At 55.9% G+C, this 17367-nt stretch overlaps 3 protein-coding genes and 2 non-coding genes across 6 annotated transcripts; 1 reads left to right on the forward strand and 4 right to left on the reverse strand.

Annotated features, from left to right (window-relative positions):
• Window positions 1–69: 69 nt before the first annotated feature.
• RPL3L (ribosomal protein L3 like) lies at window positions 70–8743 on the reverse strand. 2 transcript variants are annotated; one of them, XM_074381729.1, is made up of 11 exons: window positions 8631–8743; window positions 7968–8160; window positions 6550–6718; window positions 5442–5577; window positions 4839–4937; window positions 2682–2868; window positions 2426–2586; window positions 2112–2213; window positions 1099–1194; window positions 762–881; window positions 70–208 (listed from the first exon to the last, which is right to left on the reverse strand). In XM_074381729.1, exons 1-11 carry the CDS (start codon window positions 8631–8633, stop codon window positions 152–154), a joined length of 1323 nt encoding a protein of 440 aa, XP_074237830.1. In that variant the 5' UTR covers window positions 8634–8743; the 3' UTR covers window positions 70–151. The 2 variants fall into 2 exon arrangements, with proteins under 2 accessions (XP_074237830.1, XP_003928470.1); XM_003928421.4 differs by lacking the exon at window positions 4839–4937 and having other exon boundaries at window positions 8631–8738.
• On the forward strand, window positions 6713–14680 carry NDUFB10 (NADH:ubiquinone oxidoreductase subunit B10). The gene is made up of 5 exons (XM_003928423.4): window positions 6713–7064; window positions 11892–12458; window positions 13824–13962; window positions 14182–14321; window positions 14495–14680. Exons 2-5 carry the CDS (start codon window positions 12311–12313, stop codon window positions 14605–14607), a joined length of 540 nt encoding a protein of 179 aa, XP_003928472.1. The 5' UTR covers window positions 6713–7064; window positions 11892–12310; the 3' UTR covers window positions 14608–14680.
• Window positions 14681–14751: 71 nt separating this feature from the next.
• On the reverse strand, window positions 14752–17327 carry RPS2 (ribosomal protein S2). The gene is made up of 7 exons (XM_039477738.2): window positions 17120–17327; window positions 16947–17036; window positions 15935–16042; window positions 15519–15692; window positions 15280–15439; window positions 14963–15054; window positions 14752–14870 (listed from the first exon to the last, which is right to left on the reverse strand). Exons 1-7 carry the CDS (start codon window positions 17294–17296, stop codon window positions 14790–14792), a joined length of 882 nt encoding a protein of 293 aa, XP_039333672.1. The 5' UTR covers window positions 17297–17327; the 3' UTR covers window positions 14752–14789.
• LOC120367468 (small nucleolar RNA SNORA64/SNORA10 family) lies at window positions 15118–15250 on the reverse strand. The gene has a single exon (XR_005581849.1). It is a non-coding gene; the product is annotated as a small nucleolar RNA SNORA64/SNORA10 family (small nucleolar RNA).
• LOC120367467 (small nucleolar RNA SNORA64/SNORA10 family) lies at window positions 15754–15887 on the reverse strand. Its single transcript, XR_005581848.1, has one exon. It is a non-coding gene; the product is annotated as a small nucleolar RNA SNORA64/SNORA10 family (small nucleolar RNA).
• Window positions 17328–17367: the final 40 nt, after the last annotated feature.

Consider the following 17367-nt stretch of genomic DNA (forward strand, 5'->3'; position numbering starts at 1 on the left):
TAGCTTTGTCTAGGTGGTGGGCAAGGTGAACCCCTTTGGGCGGTTACAAATCGCTCCAAGACACTGCAGGAAGAGTCGCCTCCGGCCTTTATTCAGCATCAGGGCAGACAGTGGGTACGCTGCACTTCAGCGCTCATCCACCCCACGCAGCCTATAAGTCTCCGGAAGTCTCTGGCTTTTCATTCTCCAGATGCTTCTTTTGGGGGCCCTGGTTGCGGGGGTGGTGCAAGACAAGGCTTAGTCACAGGAGTCTGGCCAGAAACACCGCCCTCAGCCAGGCTCCAGGTTACCCATTCCAAGGCTGGTTCCTACCCCTTCTCTTCTAGAGAATCAGTGTCCAGGAGTAGACTCTTAAGAACCTCTCCTGCAGGCTGGGCACGATGGCTTATGCCTGTAATTCCAGCACTTTGGGAGGCCAGGACGGGCAGATCACAAGGTCAGGAGATCGAGACCATCCTGGCTAACACAGTGAAACCCCATCTCTACTATAAATACAAAAAATTAGCTGGGTGTGGTGGCACACGCCTGTAGTCCCAGCTGCTCAGGAGGCTGAGGCAGGAGAATCACTTGAACCCAGGAGGTGGAGGTTGCAGTAAGCCAAGATCATGCCAGTGCACTCCATCTCAAAAAAAAGAAAAAAAGAGTTTCTCCTGCAGATGAGCGAAGGGGAGTCCCTGCCAGCTCCAGCTTCCCTACTCAGGCAGGCTGGATGTGGAATGGGAGCCCAAGAGAGGAACAAGGATGGGGGACACTGAGCTCACCATGAAGGCCCTCTTCTCTTGGGCTGTCTGGAAGCGGCCATGGCCAAACTTGGAGGTGGTATCGATGAACTTGAGCTCAATATTCTCCAGGGCCTGGCGGCTGTGGTGCACCAGGAGGGACTGGGGAACCCGTGTCAAGTAGACATCAAGGGTGGGGATCTTGATCACCCTGCTGTGACCTCCAGGCCACACCACCAGGAAGGTCTTGCACACCTAGTTCCTGCCAGACCCCTCCCTTTCTGTTCCCCCCACTGCATCCGCCTTGTAGCAGGCTGCAGGGCAGGACAGGCTGGCATCCCTCAGGTACCCACTCCCCACCCCACCCGGCCCTGCCAACCTTTCTCAGCGTAATAACCCGCTTCTTGGTACCAGCAATGCAACCCTTCAGCATGACGAAGTCATTGTTCACTTCCCCATAGTGGGGGAAGCCACCCTGCAGAGGAGACAGGTCAGGGGCCAGGGCCAGACAGGGCTTCTGAATTAGCAGGTGGCTGGGGGCCCTAGGAGAATCCCCACAGCGGGCTGTGATTGGAGGGAGCCCCATGCCCAGCCCCCAGGTATAGGGGTGACTATCACGCCACCCCTACTGAGGAAAGCATCTGAGTCACAAGCTAAGTCCTTTTCTTTTTTGAGACAGAGTCTCACCCTGTTACCCAGGTTGAAGCGCAGTGGCGCAATCTCGGCTCACTGCAACCTCCGCCTCCCGGGTTCAAACAATTCTCCTGCCTCAGCTTCCTGAGTAGCTGGGATTACAGGTGTGTGCCACCACACCCAGCTAATTTTTGTATTTTCAGTACAGATGGGCTTTCACCATGTTGGCCAGGCTGTTCTCAAACTCTTGATCTTGTGATCTGCCCACCTCAGCCTTCTAGAGTACTGGGATTACAGGCTGAGCCACCGAGCCCAGTTGCTGAGAACTTTTCATGCATTATCTTACTCAATAATCTACGTTTTTTGGGGGGGGAGACTGAGGATCACTTGCTCCAAGCTCCACAGCTGCTAAGTCCTGGAGATGCAGTTTGAGCCCATGTGGCCTGACTCCCAGGCCACAGTAGAAGCTGCCACACTCCATACCCACATGACAGCGGCTGGAGTGGAAGGTGCCTCCAGAGGAGCCTTGGAGGATGTGGATGCAGCAGGGATTTCTTGCTTGCGACTATATCCATATGTTTTGGACAGCTGAGGCAAGGGTCCCATATGACTGCCCAGATGTCAAAGCCTTGTGTCCCAGCATGTCTGGGGGGCAGCGTCCAGCTGTGGGGCACAAATCTTGAGCCCTTGGGGTGGACGTACCCAGCTGAGGCATACCCAAGGCCCCCTGGGCCAGCCTGACCCCCCTCCAGCCCTCACCAGCGGTGTGATGGACTTGGCAGTCACGTCGTAGTTAGTGGATGCATTGTTCTTCACCAGCTTCCCATCCTCCATGTGTAGCCCCCGGCCAATGCGGTAGATCTGCCAGAAGAAGGGGGCACATGCCAGGGGCAGGAGGTGGCCTCTGGGGCCAGCAGCCCATATAGGCCCATCAGCACACGTGCTCAGCCTCAGCGCTGGTGAGGGCATCTCATGACCCTGGCAGTGTCTGGGTCATGCACTCCACCTGCCGAGGCCAGTACTGAGGGCAGGGGTCCAACCACAGTGTCCGCCTTCCCCGGCTGTGGACGCACCTTCTTGTTGAGCTCCGTGCGGTGGTGATAGCCCTTCTGCCCGGCCCGGGCAATGGAGCAGCCCACGCGGGCTGGGTGCCAGGCACCAATGCAGGCCACCTTGCGCAGGCCCTTATGCGTCTTCCTCGGTAGCTTCTTGGTATGCCAGCGGCTTGTAACTCCTGCAGGTGGGCAGGGCTGGTGGCCGAGAGGCCAGGCTGGTCCCCACTGCCTCCAGGCAGCCTGCCCTGGAGCTGCCATCCCCATTGAGCCCTACCTTTGACGCCTCGGCCCTTGGTGACAGCAATGACATCAATGACTTCACTCTGGCTGAACACACTGTGCACTGGCACCTGCTTCTCCAGCCGGGCCTGGGCCCAGGCCACCTTCTCGGCCACCGTGCCGCCGTTCAGCTGGATCTCCATGATATGGGCCTTCTTCTGCCGGAAGGGCAGCAGTTTCATCTGCAGGACACAACTGGAGGTCATGCCATGGCCCACAGGATCACACCCCCACCAAGCATGGCATGGCCGGCCGTGGCCCCTGCTGTCTTTCACGCATGCATTCATTCACAGGTATTCCCGGGGTGAGGCTGCAAGCCGTGTGTTGTGTCAGGCACCACAGATGCAGGGTGGAATGCGACAGACAGAGTCACACACCTCAGGAGCCACCATCTCACTGGAGGACAGAAGGAAGCCAAGTAACTTTTTTTTTTTTTTTTTTTTTTGAGATGAAGTCTCGCTCTGTTACCCAGACTGGAGTGCAGTGGCTCGATCTCAGCTCACTGTAACCTCCACCTCCCAGGTTCACGTGATCTTCCCGCCTTAGCCTCCTGAGTAGCTGAGATTACAGGCGCCCACCACCACGCCCAGCTAATTCTTTGTTTTGTATTTTTAGTAGAGACGGGGTTTCGCCATCTTGGCCAGGCTGGTCTTGAACTCCTGACCTCGTGATCCATCTGCCTCGGGCTCCCAAAGTACTGGGATTACAGACGTGAGCCACCATGCCCGGCCAAAGCCAGGTAACTCTTGGTGAGGACAGAGTGCTCTGACAGCTATGGGGGCTGATGTTTGAGATACAGTGGTCGGGGCAGGGAGGGCCTCTGAGGAGGTGATGCTGCTAACAAGAAGGAACCACTAGCCAAAGATTGGAGCGGCTTTGGGCAGCGGGCCCCGCATGTGCAAAGGCCTGCTGGCAGGGGAGGTCTTGGAAAGTTGGTGGGACAAAGAGACCACTGTGGCCAGACGGTGGGGAGCAAGGAGCGTGGGCAGCAGTCAGGCAGGACTGGGATTGGGGAGCTCAGACTTTCTTCCAAGTGCAGACTGTGATGTAAGCCGATTTTTTTCTTTTTTGACTTGGAGTCTCACTCTGTCACCCAGGCTGGAGTACGGTGGGGCGATCTTGGCTCACTGCAACCCTCACCTCTCAGATTCAAGCAATTCTCCTGCCTCAGCCTCCCAAGTAGCTGGAATTACAGGCACCCACCATGCCCGGCTAGTTTTTTTGTATTTTTGGGTTTCTGCCATATTGGCCAGGCTGACCTCAGATGATCCGCCTACCTTGGCCTCTCAAAGTCCTGGTGTTACAGGCATGAACTACCACACCTGACCTAATTTTTTTTTTTTTGAGACGGAGTTTCGCTCTTGTTACCCAGGCTGGAGTGCAATGGCGCGATCTCGGCTCACCGCAACCTCCACCTCCTGGGTTCAGGCAATTCTCCTGCCTCAGCCTCCTGAGTAGCTGGGATTACAGGCACGCGCCACCATGCCCAGCTAATGTTTTGTATTTTTAGTAGAGACGGGGTTTCACCATGTTGACCAGGATGGTCTTGATCTCCTGACCTTGTGATCCACCCGCCTCGGCTTCCCAAAGTGCTGGGATTACAGGCTTGAGCCACCACGCCCGGCCATTTTTTTTTTTTTTTTTTTTGAGGTGGAGTCTCGCTCTGTTGCCCGGGTTAGAGGGCAGTGGGTCATTCTCGGCTCACTACAACCTCTGCCTCCCAGGATCAAGCAATTCTCCTGCCTCAGCCTCCTGAGTAGCTGGGATTATAGGTGCACGCCACCACATCAGGCTAATTTTTGTATTTTTAGTAGAGACGGGGTTTCCCTATGTTGGTCAGGCTGGTCTCAAACTCCTGACTTTGTGATCCGCCCACCTTGGCCTCCCAAAGTGTTGGGATTACAGGTGTGAGCCACTATGCGTGGCCCTGATTTTTTTTTTTTTTGGGTGAGGTCTCTGGCTGGTGCTGTGTGACGCACAGGCTGTGCCATGCAGAGGTGGAGACAGACGCCAGCATACACCACAGAGTGACCCATAGGTATATATAGGGCAGGCGTGTACAGGACAGAGGTGTACAGGGCAGGTGTGTATGGGGCTGGTGTGTATGGAGCATATGTATGAAGCCGGTGTTTATAGAGTACCTCCTGCATACCAGGCTCTTGGTGGCAGCTGTGGCCCCACCTAGGGCCTCTGTCCCTCTGGAGTCTGTCCAGGGAGATGAACGTGCCACGGTGACTAGCCCAGGCATGACCTGTGAAACTGTGAATTGCTAGGGGGAGTGTGGGTTCAGGGGCCTGTGGGAGGCTCAGGTTGGGGGTACTGTTTTAGGCCCTGGGGAAGCTTTTCCTGAGGACAAGGATGCTAAAGAGTATTCCAGAATAAGCTGGAGGATGCCACCTGCCTGTCAGCCTACAGCAAGCCAGACCCAGGTACAAACCCCAATTCCTACGCACACTTATGCCGGAACCCGAAGAGAGGTGATCGGCCCTCCACACTTGGCTGAGGACCCAGCCCTTCAGCACGTGCCAGGGCCTTAGACGACTAGCTGGTGTGGGTGACACCCCTGGTACCCCAAAAGGCACTGATGCCTTTCAGCACCCATCCCTGGGGTCACGTGTGGCCAGCAAGGCCAGTCAGCCACTCCTCTGGTGCCAGAGCTCCGGTATTTTTAGGCTGACATGTGCCAGAGCTGTGGAAGCTGAGGTGAGGGGTGCGGGCCTAGGGACTGGCCGACGGCAGAGGGCTGGGGGCTGACCTGCGTGTGGACGATGACCCGAATGACCTTGCAATACTTCTTCATGGCGGCGAAGTCTTTCTGCAGCTGCTCTTTGCCGTCTGTGTCCCGCCACCTCTTGCAGGCCTTGGTGAAGGCTTTCTTCTTGCTCTTGTGCCTGAGCCACCCACAGGAGGGCGCTCAGAGTCCCCATAACCAGGGCAGCTCCCCAGGCCCATACTGCCCCCATCCCATTCCCATCCCCAGCCCACCAAGCAGGGGCCTACCGCTGGGTCTGCCCCCAACCCCGGAGGCCTCGGAGCTGGTTCCAGCCACCATCTTTGAACAGAGACAGTCCCTCCCTGTCTGGGACCCGGTTTCCTCCTCTGTAACATGGGCACCCTTACTGTCTCGTGGGGCCCGAGAGCGAGTGGCAGAGGTGCGGAAGCTCAGAGAAGTGGCCGGCCAGCCCTGCAGTCCCGGCACCTAGAGACCACCCCACCTGCCACATGCTCGGACGGCTGGGCCCACTTCGCACGGGTATGTTGGGTGCTGTGGCTAGGCACCATGCCCCGGGTTTGGAGGCCATCCTTTCATTTTTGTTTTTGGAGACAGGGTCTCACTTTGTCTCCCAGGCTGGAGTGCAGTGACACAAACACAGCCCACTGCAGTGTGGACCTCCCAGGTTCAAGCAATCCGCCCACCTCAGCCCTCCGTTTAGCTGGGACCACTGGTGTGTGCCACCATGCTCAACTAATGTTTTGTATTTTTTGGTAGAGATGGGTTTTGTCGTGTTGCCCAGGCTGCTCTTGAAGCCCTAAGCTCAAGCAGTCTGCCTGCCTCAGCTTCCCATAGTGCTGGGATTACAGGTGCGTACCTGTAATCTACCAGCCGGCTAATTTTTTATTTTTAAGTTTTAATTTTTTTAGTAGAGATGAGCTTTCACCATGTTGGCCAGGCTGGTTTCGAACTCCTGACCCCAAATGATCCTCCTGCCTTGGCCTCCCGAAGTGCTGGGGTTACAGGCGCACACTCTGAGTCTTCTCTTCCTACTCTTCCACACCTATCATTCCAGCAAGAGCTAGAGCCTCGGGCACCAACCTCCGTGGCCCCAGCAGCCCTTGGGCAGCCCACCCAAGGCAGTGCTCACCAGTCCTTGTAGAATCGGCGCCGGCACTCATCACTAAGATGTTCTGCAAAGATGGTCTTGAAGCTCCGGAGACCTCGAGGGGTGGCCACGTAGCCCACAACGCCCACCACCACCAGGGGTGGCGTCTCCACAATTGTCACCGCCTCCACCTCCTCCCGTTTGGAAATTTCTGGATGAGATGCAGGGATGGGGCATGAAAGGGGACCTCCTGAAGCCCATGGGGGGGGGAGTGAAAAGCTGGGCTCACAGGGGTAGGCCAGGAGAGCGTGGGGCCAGCCAGGGCAGCATTCCCCCAGAGGGTGGAGCTAAGACCAAATGAGCGTTTGTTAGTTTCATAATTACAATGGATTTTTTTTTTTCTTTTTTTGAGACAGGGTCTCACTCTGTTGGCCAGGCTGGAGCGCAGTGGGTGCAATCATAGCTCACTGCAGCCTCGACTTCCCACGCTCCAGCCGTCCTCCCACCCCGCAGCCTCCCAAGTAGCTGGGACTACAGGCACTCACCACCACTCCCAGGTAATTTTTGTATGTTTTGTAGAGACAGGGTCTCACCATGCTGCCCAGGTTGGTCTGGAACTCCTGGCCTCAAGTGATCTGCCCGCCTTGGCCTCTCAAAGTGCTGGGATTACAGGCGTGAGCCACCGTGCCCGGCCTGCATTATTTCTTACAAGTACTTGTAAATCTATAATTAAAACAACCAAAACCGGCCAGGCGCGGTGGCTCACGCCTGTAATCCCAGCACTTTGAGAGGCCAAGGTGGGTGGATCACCTGAGGTCGGGAGTTCGAGACCAGCCTGACCAACATGGAGAAACCCCATCTCTACTAAAAATATAAAATCAGCCGGGCGTGGTGCCGTATGCCTGTAGTCCCAGCTACTCGGGAAGCTGAGGCAGGAGAATTGCCTGAACCCAGGAGGCGGAGGTGGCGGTGAGCCGAGATCGCGCCATTGCACTCCAGCCTGGGCAACATGAGCGAAACTCTGTCTCAAAAATAAATAATAAAATGAAAACCAAACAATACGCATAGGTGTACATCTGAAATAATGGTACGTGAAATAGACCAGTAATGGCCAAAAACCACAGCCGTCCTGGCAGGTGGTTTGAACCGAGGGCATGGGACACCGAGCTGGCGTTTGAATCCCAGCACCTGCCCTTACTGCCTGTGTGCCTGGGACAGTTTCCTCACTGCTTTGTGCCTTGATGTCCACATATGCGGGCTGCGGCCATGACAGAACCCGCCCGGAAGCCTTGCCTGTGCTCAGCGTTCACCACGGTTCCCGGGAGCAGGGACTCGTGCTGGGACTGTGGCCCGCCCGGATCAAGAGCCTGAGTTCTGGTTCCCAAGAGTGTGAGCTCTGGTTCTGAGCATCTGGAAGGTTCAGCCCTCCCCATCCCGCGAGGGGCCCAATGGTGACTCACTGAGCCCCGGCCGGTGCACCTCACGAAGAGTGTGGGTCATGCCCGCCTTGTAGCCCAGGAAGGCCGTGAGGTGCACAGGCTGGCTGGGGTCATCCCGCGGCCACGTCTTCACCTTGCCCCGGTGCCGGCGGCTCCTCTTGTGAGGCAGGAAGCCCAGGTGTCCGTGCCGAGGGGCGGAAAACTTCCGGTGGGACTAGGGGGCAGAAAGGAGGTCAGAGCCGGGGTGTCCCTGGCGGTGGAGCTGGATGATCCCAGAACCCATACCTAGGAAAAGGGACTAGAGGCCCCAGAGGGAGGCCGGTGCTTAGTGCCCCTGCCCCCTCCCCGTCTGTCTACAGGAGAAAAGAGGAGGGTTGGCCACGGGGCAGCGTCTCATGGATGGGGCCTCCATAGCCACGGGCTTCCGCGCTCAGCCTGGTGTCCAGGAGGATTGTGCCTGCATTGCAGCCAAGAGCTCCTGGGGCAGGTGGCCGCTGCTCTCTGTTTATTTCCAGGGCCAGCAGCCCAGCCCTCGCCCACTTGCTACCCCCTCCAGCCTCCCATCCCCTCACAGGCCAGAAGGCTGTCCCTCTGAGGGAGAGTCCAGAAGCCCAGCTGTCCCCTCCTCCTGGAGTTCCAGCTCCAACCCCAGCCCACCCGCCATGTCACCCTGGTCCCACCAACCATGATGGCAGATCCCTGAAGGTCAGGAAGGGGCCTCCCCGCTCGCCGCCAGAGGTCGAGTGGTAGAGCCAGGACTCACAGCTGCCAGCTCCCAGATTAGCCCCTGGCACAGTCAGCAGGGTCTCTGGTGCCAGGAGCAGGCTGGGGCGGGGCAGTGTTGGGGTATCAGATGGGCAGCCTGAAGGGGGGGTCACCCAGAGCCGGGCTGACACTCCTTTTCTCAGTGGCCCTGGGACTGGGTCATGACCCTCCCAGGAAAGGTCTGGCTGGGCAAGGTGGAGGCCATGGTAGCCTGGTGGGGACCTTCTCCCGGACAGCAGCCAAGAGGAGGGGCCCGGAGCAGTTTGCTGACATGAAGGTGGAGGGGATTCCCATCCTCAGGGCTGGGAGACAGCTGGGTAAACAATGGGGAGCAGGACTAATGATGGGAGAGAGGTGGGAGAGGGCCAGCTGCGCCTTGAAGATCACCCTGCGCTTCAAGACTGAGATCCCTGGCTGGGCGAAGCGGCTCACGCCTCTAATCCCAGCACTTTGGGAGGCTGAAGCAGGAGGATCACTTGAAACCAGGAGGTCAAGGCTGCAGTGACCCGTGACTGTAGCATTGCACTCCAGCCTGGGTGACTGAATGAGGCCCTGTCTTTTTTTTTTTTTTTTTTTTGAAGACGGGGTTTCACCTTGTTGGTCAGGCTGGTCTTGAACTCCTGACCTCAGGTGATCCACCTGCCTTGGCCTCCAAAGTGCTTGGATTACAGGCGTGAACCACCATGCCCAGCCGGCCCTGTCTTAAAAAAAAAAAAAAAGCTAGCCTCGTCAACATGGTGAAACCCTATCTCTACTAAAAGTTCAGTAATTAGCTGGGCGTGGTGGTTCACGCCTGTAATCCCAGCTACTCGGGAGGCTGAGGCAGGAGAATCACTTGAACTTGGGAGTCAGAGGTTGCAATGAGCCAAGATGGCATTGCACTCTAGCCTGAGCAATAGAATGAGACTCCATCTCAAAAAAGAAAAAAAAAAAAAAAAAAGATCTGATTCCCATCATCCATAAGCACTGAGATACTTTTATGGATTTACTTATTTATTTTTATTTTATTTTTTGAGATGAAGTCTTACCCTGTTGCCCAGGCTGGAGTGCAGTGGCCCAATCTCAGCTCACTGCAACCTCCACCTCCTGGGTTCTAGTGATTCTCCTGCCTTAGCCTCCTGAATAGCTGGGGTTGCAGGCACATGCCACCGTGCCTGGCTAATTTTGTATCTTTAGTAGAGACAGGTTTTCACCATGTTGGTCAGGCTGGTCTCGAACTCCTGACCTTGTGATCTGCCCACCTTGCCTTCCCAAAGATTACAGGGGATTACAGGAGTGAGCCACCGAGCCCAGCCTTATTTATTTATTTTTAAGAGACAAGGTCTCATTCCATTGCTCAGGCTGAAGTGCAGTGGTGTGATCATAGCTCACTGCAGTCTCAACCTTCTGGGCTTAAGTGCAGGACCTAATTTTTAAATGTATTGTGTTGTAGAGGTGGGTGTCTCACTAAGTTGCCTTGGCTGGTCTGAAACTCCTGGCCTCAAGTGATTTTCCTGCCTCAGCCTCCCAAAGTGCTGAGATTACAGGCATAAGCCACAGCATCTGGCCAAATTTAAATTTTGAACTTTAGTTTGGAATGAAAAGGAAATTGAAATCTCTTATTTCTTTTTCTTTTTCCTTTCCTTTTCTTTTTTTTTTTTTTTTTTGAGACAGGGTTTCTCTCTGTTGCCCATGTTGAAATGTAGTGGTGCAGTCATAGTGCTCACTGTAGCCTCAGCCTCCTGCCTCAGTCTCTCAAGTAGCTGGGACCATGTGCACTTACCACCATGCACCACTAATTTTTATATTGTTTGTAGAGACGGGGCCTCACTATGTTGCCCAGGCTGGTCTCCAAGTCTTGAGCTTAAGCCACACACCTGCCTTGGCCTCCCAGAGTGCTGGGATTACAGGTGTGAGCCACTGTGCCCCTTGAAATCACTTTCCATTCAAAGATTCTATGGTTGTAAAGTTCTGTAGCAGTGGAATCCTAGAGATTTTCAGGCCTATGATGTCTCTAAGATCTGTGGAGCTTACATCAATAGATACTAAGATTCTAGGCTACTAAAATGTCAAGATTCTTTAGGTCTCATGGTTCGTATTTCTTTTTTTTTTTTTGAGACGGAGTTTCGCTCTTGTTACCCAGGCTGGAGTGCAATGGCGCGATCTCGGCTCACCGCAACCTCCGCCTCCTGGGTTCAGGCAATTCTCCTGCCTCAGCCTCCTGAGTAGCTGGGATTACAGGCATGAGCCACCATGCCCAGCTAATTTTTTGTATTTTTAGTAGAGACGGGGTTTCACCATGTTGACCAGGATGGTCTCGATCTCTCGACCTCGTGATCCACCTGCCTCGGCCTCCCAAAGTGCTGGGATTACAGGCTTGAGCCACCGTGCCCGGCCCATGGTTCGTATTTCTTTCCACGAGTTTGGCTGGGCCTGGTGGCTCATGCCTGTAATCCCAGCAGTTTGGGAGGCCAAGGCGGCCGGATCATCTGAGGTTAGGAGTTTGAGACCAGTGACATGGTGAAACCCCATCTCTACTAAAAATACAAAAAAATTAGCAAGGCGTGGGTGGGCACCTGTAGTCCCAGCTACTTGGGAGGTTGAGGCAGGAGAATCACTTGGACCCAGGAGGCAGAAGTTGCAGTGAGCGGAGATCGTTCCAGCCTGGCCAACAGAGTGAGACTCTGTCTCAAAAAAAAAAAAAAGTTCATAACGTGAAGATCTGATGTTTCTGTGACTTTAGATCCTGCTTGTCTGTAGTGTTTGATGGCTCTGTCACTGGCCTCAGCCTCAGGGCAGGACATGACCAGTGTCCTCCTGGATACCAGCCAGGGGCCATGCCCGGTGTAATTACAGGTGCGAGCAGGGGTCTGCTCAGCAGAGCTGCCTAGAAGCACCAAAGTGCCCAGGGCCAGGATAGAATCATCAAAGCCGGCCAGAGGGCTCTATGCCCAAAGTAGGAGTCCCTTCTCTCTATGAGCTGCCTAGGGGCAAGCCCTGCCTCCTGCCCTGTCCCAGGCAGGCCCCCAGGTTCACTGGCAGCAGCCAGTCCATGAGGGGCCCTGGTAGAGAGGGGGACCCAGATAAGTCTGTAAGAGCTAGGCAATCCGGGAAGACTTCCTGGAGGAGTAGGGCATTTGGAATTGCATGTTATTTGTTCACTTTGTCGTGTGTGCTCTAACGGCCTCTGTTCTCCATCAGAGCCGGGCTGTTTATCTTCTTCGCTACTGCACTCAACACAATACCTGGCACGCAATGGGAACCTAATGACTCCCTCCTAGTCCTGTCTGTTGCCTGTTCTCTGTTTCTTTCGCGGTAAGCAAGCATCTGTCTGGTTCGCGGCTGCCCGCAGGCACCGAGATAAGCCCCCAGCACCGCGCAGGCGCTGGGCACAGATAGAGAACGGAGGCCCCACAAGGGGGCGCCCTGCGGCGAGGCGGGTCCCGCCCGCGCCGGGCAGAGCCGGGGAACTACAAGTCCCATGGTGCCTCGTGGCCGCCAGCGCGCAGGCGCAGCCGCCCTCGACGTCCTCGGTAGCGGGCGTCCTAGGCCGCAGTGCCCGGACCGAGCCGGAGGCCTGGGCGGCGTGTTCGGGAGCGGAGTCCGCGCCTGCCACCGCCATGCCTGACACCTGGGACAAGGATGTGTACCCCGAGCCCCCGACCCGCACCCCGGCGCTGTCGCCGCAGACTTGGCTACCCAACCCCATCGTCTACCTGACGAAGGCCTTCGACCTCATCGTGGACCGACCCGTGACCCTCGTGAGAGGTACGAGGACCCAGCCCGGGGTTCGCTCGTCGGCCCCCGGAGACCCCTGGACCTGCACCCTGCCTGGATCCCCCAATGCCCCCGGGGTCCTGTCGCTCTGGGAACACCTCCCACCCCCGCAGACCTCCGAGCTCCGTCCCTCCTTTGGCCTCCCACTGCACCCTGGGCCTCACCTCCCGGGACCCCTTCATCTCCCCTGCACCCCGGGACGCCCCGCTTCTTCTCAGGACTCCTCTCTCCATGCCGCACCCAGCGCCCACTGCCCCAGGACCCCGCACTGCTCTCCGGCTCCCGCCGCCCGGGGAACCTCTCCACTGTAGCGTTGGCCTCAGGCGCCTCTCAAAGGTTAAGAGGGGGTCTGCACCGTGAAGCATCTAAATTCTGGGGCTCGTTAGACCCGTCTCACTGCCAGATGACCAGGTGTCTGGGTGATGGCCGAGATGCCCAAATTCACTATTTCTGTAACCAACCAGGAGAATGTCCAGTTCAGTTTTTTTGTTTTTGTTTTTTTGAGCTGGAGTCTTGCTCTGTTGCCCAGGCTGGAGTGCAGTGGCGCCATCTCCGCTCACTGCTACCTTTGCTTCCCCCCGCTACTACCCCCCTCGCCCCGCCCCGCCCCCTGTTAAAGCAATTTTCCTGCCTCAGTTTCCCGGTAGCTAGGATTACAGGCGCCCACCACCACACCCGGCTAATTTTTGTATTTTTAGTAGACACGAGGTTTCACCGTGTTGGCCAGGCTGGTCTCAAACTCCTGACCTCAGGTGATCCTTCCACCTCGGCCTCCATATGTGCTGGGATTCCAGGCGTGAGGCACCACACTCAGCCTGGTCCAGTTCTCTTTGAACACTGGGGTGTGTAGCATACTCTGGTGGTTCTTTTGTAAGAGGATGAAGTCTGCCAATCAATCCCCCAAGGATCCGGAAACCGTGTGGCAGTGGACTCAGCTCCCTCTTTTGTAGCAGTCCTAGAATACTTCTGTCCTATGTGTCTGGATGTGTGAGCTCTCTGTCTAGCTTGTTCATTTCCCAGTGGGGAAGCTGAGGCTGTAAGGAGGTCAAGTTCTGCATGTTGGAGGCTCCCTGTGCAGCTGGGGGAGTTGCATTGGCAGAGCTGCGTCCCAGTAAGTCCCGTGTGTGAGAATGAGCTGCTGGTGGGGTTGTGAGGGGCAGAGTAAGGTAATGCTCTCCATCAGCTGTAGCCTAGGCCTTCACAGGATTGCCTGGCTGGCCACACTTCTTAGAGACTAATTGCCTGTTCTCTAAATGCTGGAACATTCATAAAGTTCTTCAGTGGGCTTATGAGAAATAACAGAGCTAAAAGCCTGTCCAACCCAATGGGGCTGAGTCTGTGGATTTGTCTTTGCAGAATTTATAGAGCGGCAGCACGCTAAGAACAGGTATTACTACTACCACCGGCAGTACCGCCGCGTGCCAGACATCACGGAGTGCAAGGAGGATGATCTCTTGTGCATGTTTGAAGCTGAGATGCAGTGGAAGAGGGACTAGTACGTGAGCCGAGCTGGAAGTGCGACCTGTACCATGTGTGCTGCCGGGTCAGGGGTCCCTGGGATGCCACGGGGTGTCCTCAGCCACCCAGAATATGTCCAGATCTCAGAGGTGATGTGGGAGGAGTCAGACCCCAAGATCTTGCTTTCGACTTTCCTTCCTGGGTACAGAGAAAGGATTCTTTGTGAATAGCCTCTCTTGCTCCCTTTCTTCTCCAGCAAAGTTGATCAAGAAATTGTCAACATTGTCCAGGAACGGCTCAAGGCCTGTCAGCAGAGGGAGGGAGAAAACTACAAGCAGAACTGTACCAAGGAAGTGGAGCTCTTCACCCAGGTGGCCAAGGCCTACCAGGATCGCTGTGAGTGACACCCCCCCCCCCTTCTGTGGTCAATGTCACTGCCCAAGGCCTCCTGAGGCCTAGGGGCCAGAAACTACTGCGAATCCAGCCCTCTCCCTTCTGCCCACTTGAGCATGCTCCATTTGCATATAGCACAGGCCTGGGTCCCCAGCTTGTCTCCATTGCTTTCTCAGATCAGGACTTGGGAGCCCTCGGTTCTGCCAGGAAATGTCTGGCCAAACAGAAGCAGAGGATGCTGGAAGAGAGAAAAGCTGCAAAAGCAGCTGCTGCTGCTGCCACCTCCTGAGGCAGCTGTGGGTGCCCTGCCATGTGGCTCCCTATGACTGCGCTATTGCTGAAATAAAGCCCTTCAACCTGTGTTTCTAGTGTGATCTCTTGGCCCCACCTCCCGGATTCAAACCACCACTAAACATGCAGGACACAGGAAAAATGCAATGTAATTCACTTTATTTTTCTTGTATAAAAACCCTATGTTGTAGCCACAGCTGGAGCTTGGGTCCTCTGCACGGAGACTCTGGTGTGGGTCTTGACGAGGTGGTCCGTGAATTCCTAGAGCACAAGATGTGACCTTGTTGGAGCCTGTGCTTGTCTAGGCAGTGGCCAGCCCCACCCCACCCCACCCTACCAGGCAGGCCCAGTACCTGATAGGGAGACTTGGTGAATACAGTCTCCTTCCAGAGATCAGGGGTCAGGTAGCTGTAAGTCTTAGAGATGGCATCAAACGTAGCCTTGGCTGAACAACAGAAGAACCCCAGCAAGGTCAGTAGTGTGCTTGAGGCAAGACCCCCATCCCAAAAACTGTCGCCCTCCTAGGAACAGAGAGGCCATTCTGGGCAGGTCTGTCGTGCATTAGGAGAGCCTTTCTCTGCCTCCCTGAAAACACGCCAAGCACATACTGAACCCATGTGATTAAGCGGAGCTGAGAGGCTGTGGCTATGCCCATGCACGGGTCACCTACCGAAGTTGCCCAAGGTGGCAGTGCAACCCCTAGCTGAGGTGTAGCAGTCATCGATACCAGCCATCATGAGCAGCTTCTTGGGCACAGGTGCTGAGACGATGCCAGTGCCCCTGGGCGCGGGGATGAGGCGCACCAGCACAGAACCACAGCGGCCTGTCACCTGGTGAGGACAGGAGTCAGGAGACGAGGGCCCAAGGGAGCCTGCCCCATGGCAGGCCCACCACCTCACACCAGCCTACCTTGCAAGGGACGGTGTGGGGCTTGCCGATCTTGTTCCCCCAGTAGCCTCTGCGCACAGGGACAATGGAGAGCTTGGCCAGGATGATGGCCCCACGGATGGCAGTGGCCACCTCCTTGGAACACTTAACACCCAGACCGACGTGACCATTATAGTCCCCAATAGCAACAAACGCCTGTGAAGAGACATGTATGAGGCGGCCGGTGGCTCTACACCCATCATGCCTACACCCCAGGGCCTGTTGCGCCCCTCAAGTAAAGAGAGGCCACAGTAAGGCCCATCTGAGGTCCTGAGGAGATCTTTTCTCTCTCTCCCCATTACGAAAGTCACACGGGTGAAGCCAAGTGCAACTACGCAGAGCTGGGAGAGGCCCGGAAAGCCAAGTCCGGCTCAGCCCTCTCCAGGACAGCTGAGTACCTTGAACCTGGTGCGCTGGCCAGCACGGGTCTGCTTCTGCACCGGCATAATCTTCAAAACCTCATCCTTGAGAGAGGCCCCCAGGAAAAAGTCAATGATCTCAGATTCCTGCAACAAACAGGAGAATTGTGAAGAGCGCCTCAAAGAAAAATTCAACACCATTATCCCACACAAGAACCAAAGTCACGGCCAGGTGCAGTGGCTCATGCCTGTAATCCCAGCTACTCAAGAGGCTGAAGTTGGGGTGACCCGAGATCACACCACTGCACTCCAGCCCAGACAACAAGGCAAGACTCTGCCTCACACACACAAAAATACCCAAGTCGTGAACCCCACACACACAAAAATACCCAAGTCGTGAACCCTCAACTTGGGTTCCTTCCCCACTGTTTTTCCTTTCTGCTTAGTTTTGGCAGTTTTAATGGAAGCCTATATATGTAAACGTAAAGTTACCATAATCCTACATTTCCTCAATCGTTTCTCCCTATTTGTCCTTTCCCACTTGTTTGATGAGATGTGGCTTTCCGCTCCTGTTTCCTTTTACTTTATCCAAGCCACGACCACCGTACCTTGCTGGAGGGAACGCTCACATGACAATTGTACCATTAGCCTTTCCCCACTGCACGTCGCTGACAGCTGTCCCATACACACGAACCATGCCAATTTGCTAACCCTTAAAGTCCTACCACAACCTGAATGTCACCCTCTTGGATGGCATTAACAAAACACTGTGTTTCTGTCTCAGCTCTTCGGCAACGGGGTAAACAATCTCACAGCGAATGTGAGAAAATGCGCCGACACGCCTTTTGTGGCTCTTGCTTCGCTCAGGTATCCATCCAGCCTTCTCCCTCCAACCGTAAACCTCTCCCCTCAGCCAGCTCACAACACAACCTCAACCTCTCAAACGAGACACTGGGCCCCCTTTAATGCGGGTCAATGGCAGATGTCAACCCTCCAACCCCAGCCGATTCCGGGATCGCCTTTCCTCAACGCCCCAACGACCGACAAATACCTTAATGGGCAGAGAGAAGAGATAGATCTCTTCCAGAGATTTGATCTTCATGTCTTTGACCAGGCGGCCCAACTTGGTGACAGGCATCCACTGGAAACAGAAAAGGCGCGGGTGACCAGGGCCGCTCCCCGGCGTCGCCCAAGGGCACGACACAGGGCGTAGCTAGTACCTACCTCCTTATCCTCGGCTTTGCCTCCACGAGCGCCGCGGCCTCTGCCCCGGCCCCGGCCCCGGCCGCGACCCCGGCCCCGGATACCACTGCCGAAACCTCCGCGGAAGCCACCGCGGTTCCCCATCCCAGGGCCCCCGGGGCCTCCGGGCCCCCCCGCTGCACCGGCGTCATCCGCCATTTGCTGGAGAAAGCGACAAGAACCAGTTAGTGAAACTCAGTCATCTAGCAGACACCCGCGAGACCCAGAAG

Source organism: Saimiri boliviensis, chromosome 12 (assembly GCF_048565385.1).
Source record: "Saimiri boliviensis isolate mSaiBol1 chromosome 12, mSaiBol1.pri, whole genome shotgun sequence".
Classification (NCBI taxonomy): Eukaryota; Metazoa; Chordata; class Mammalia; order Primates; family Cebidae; genus Saimiri; species Saimiri boliviensis.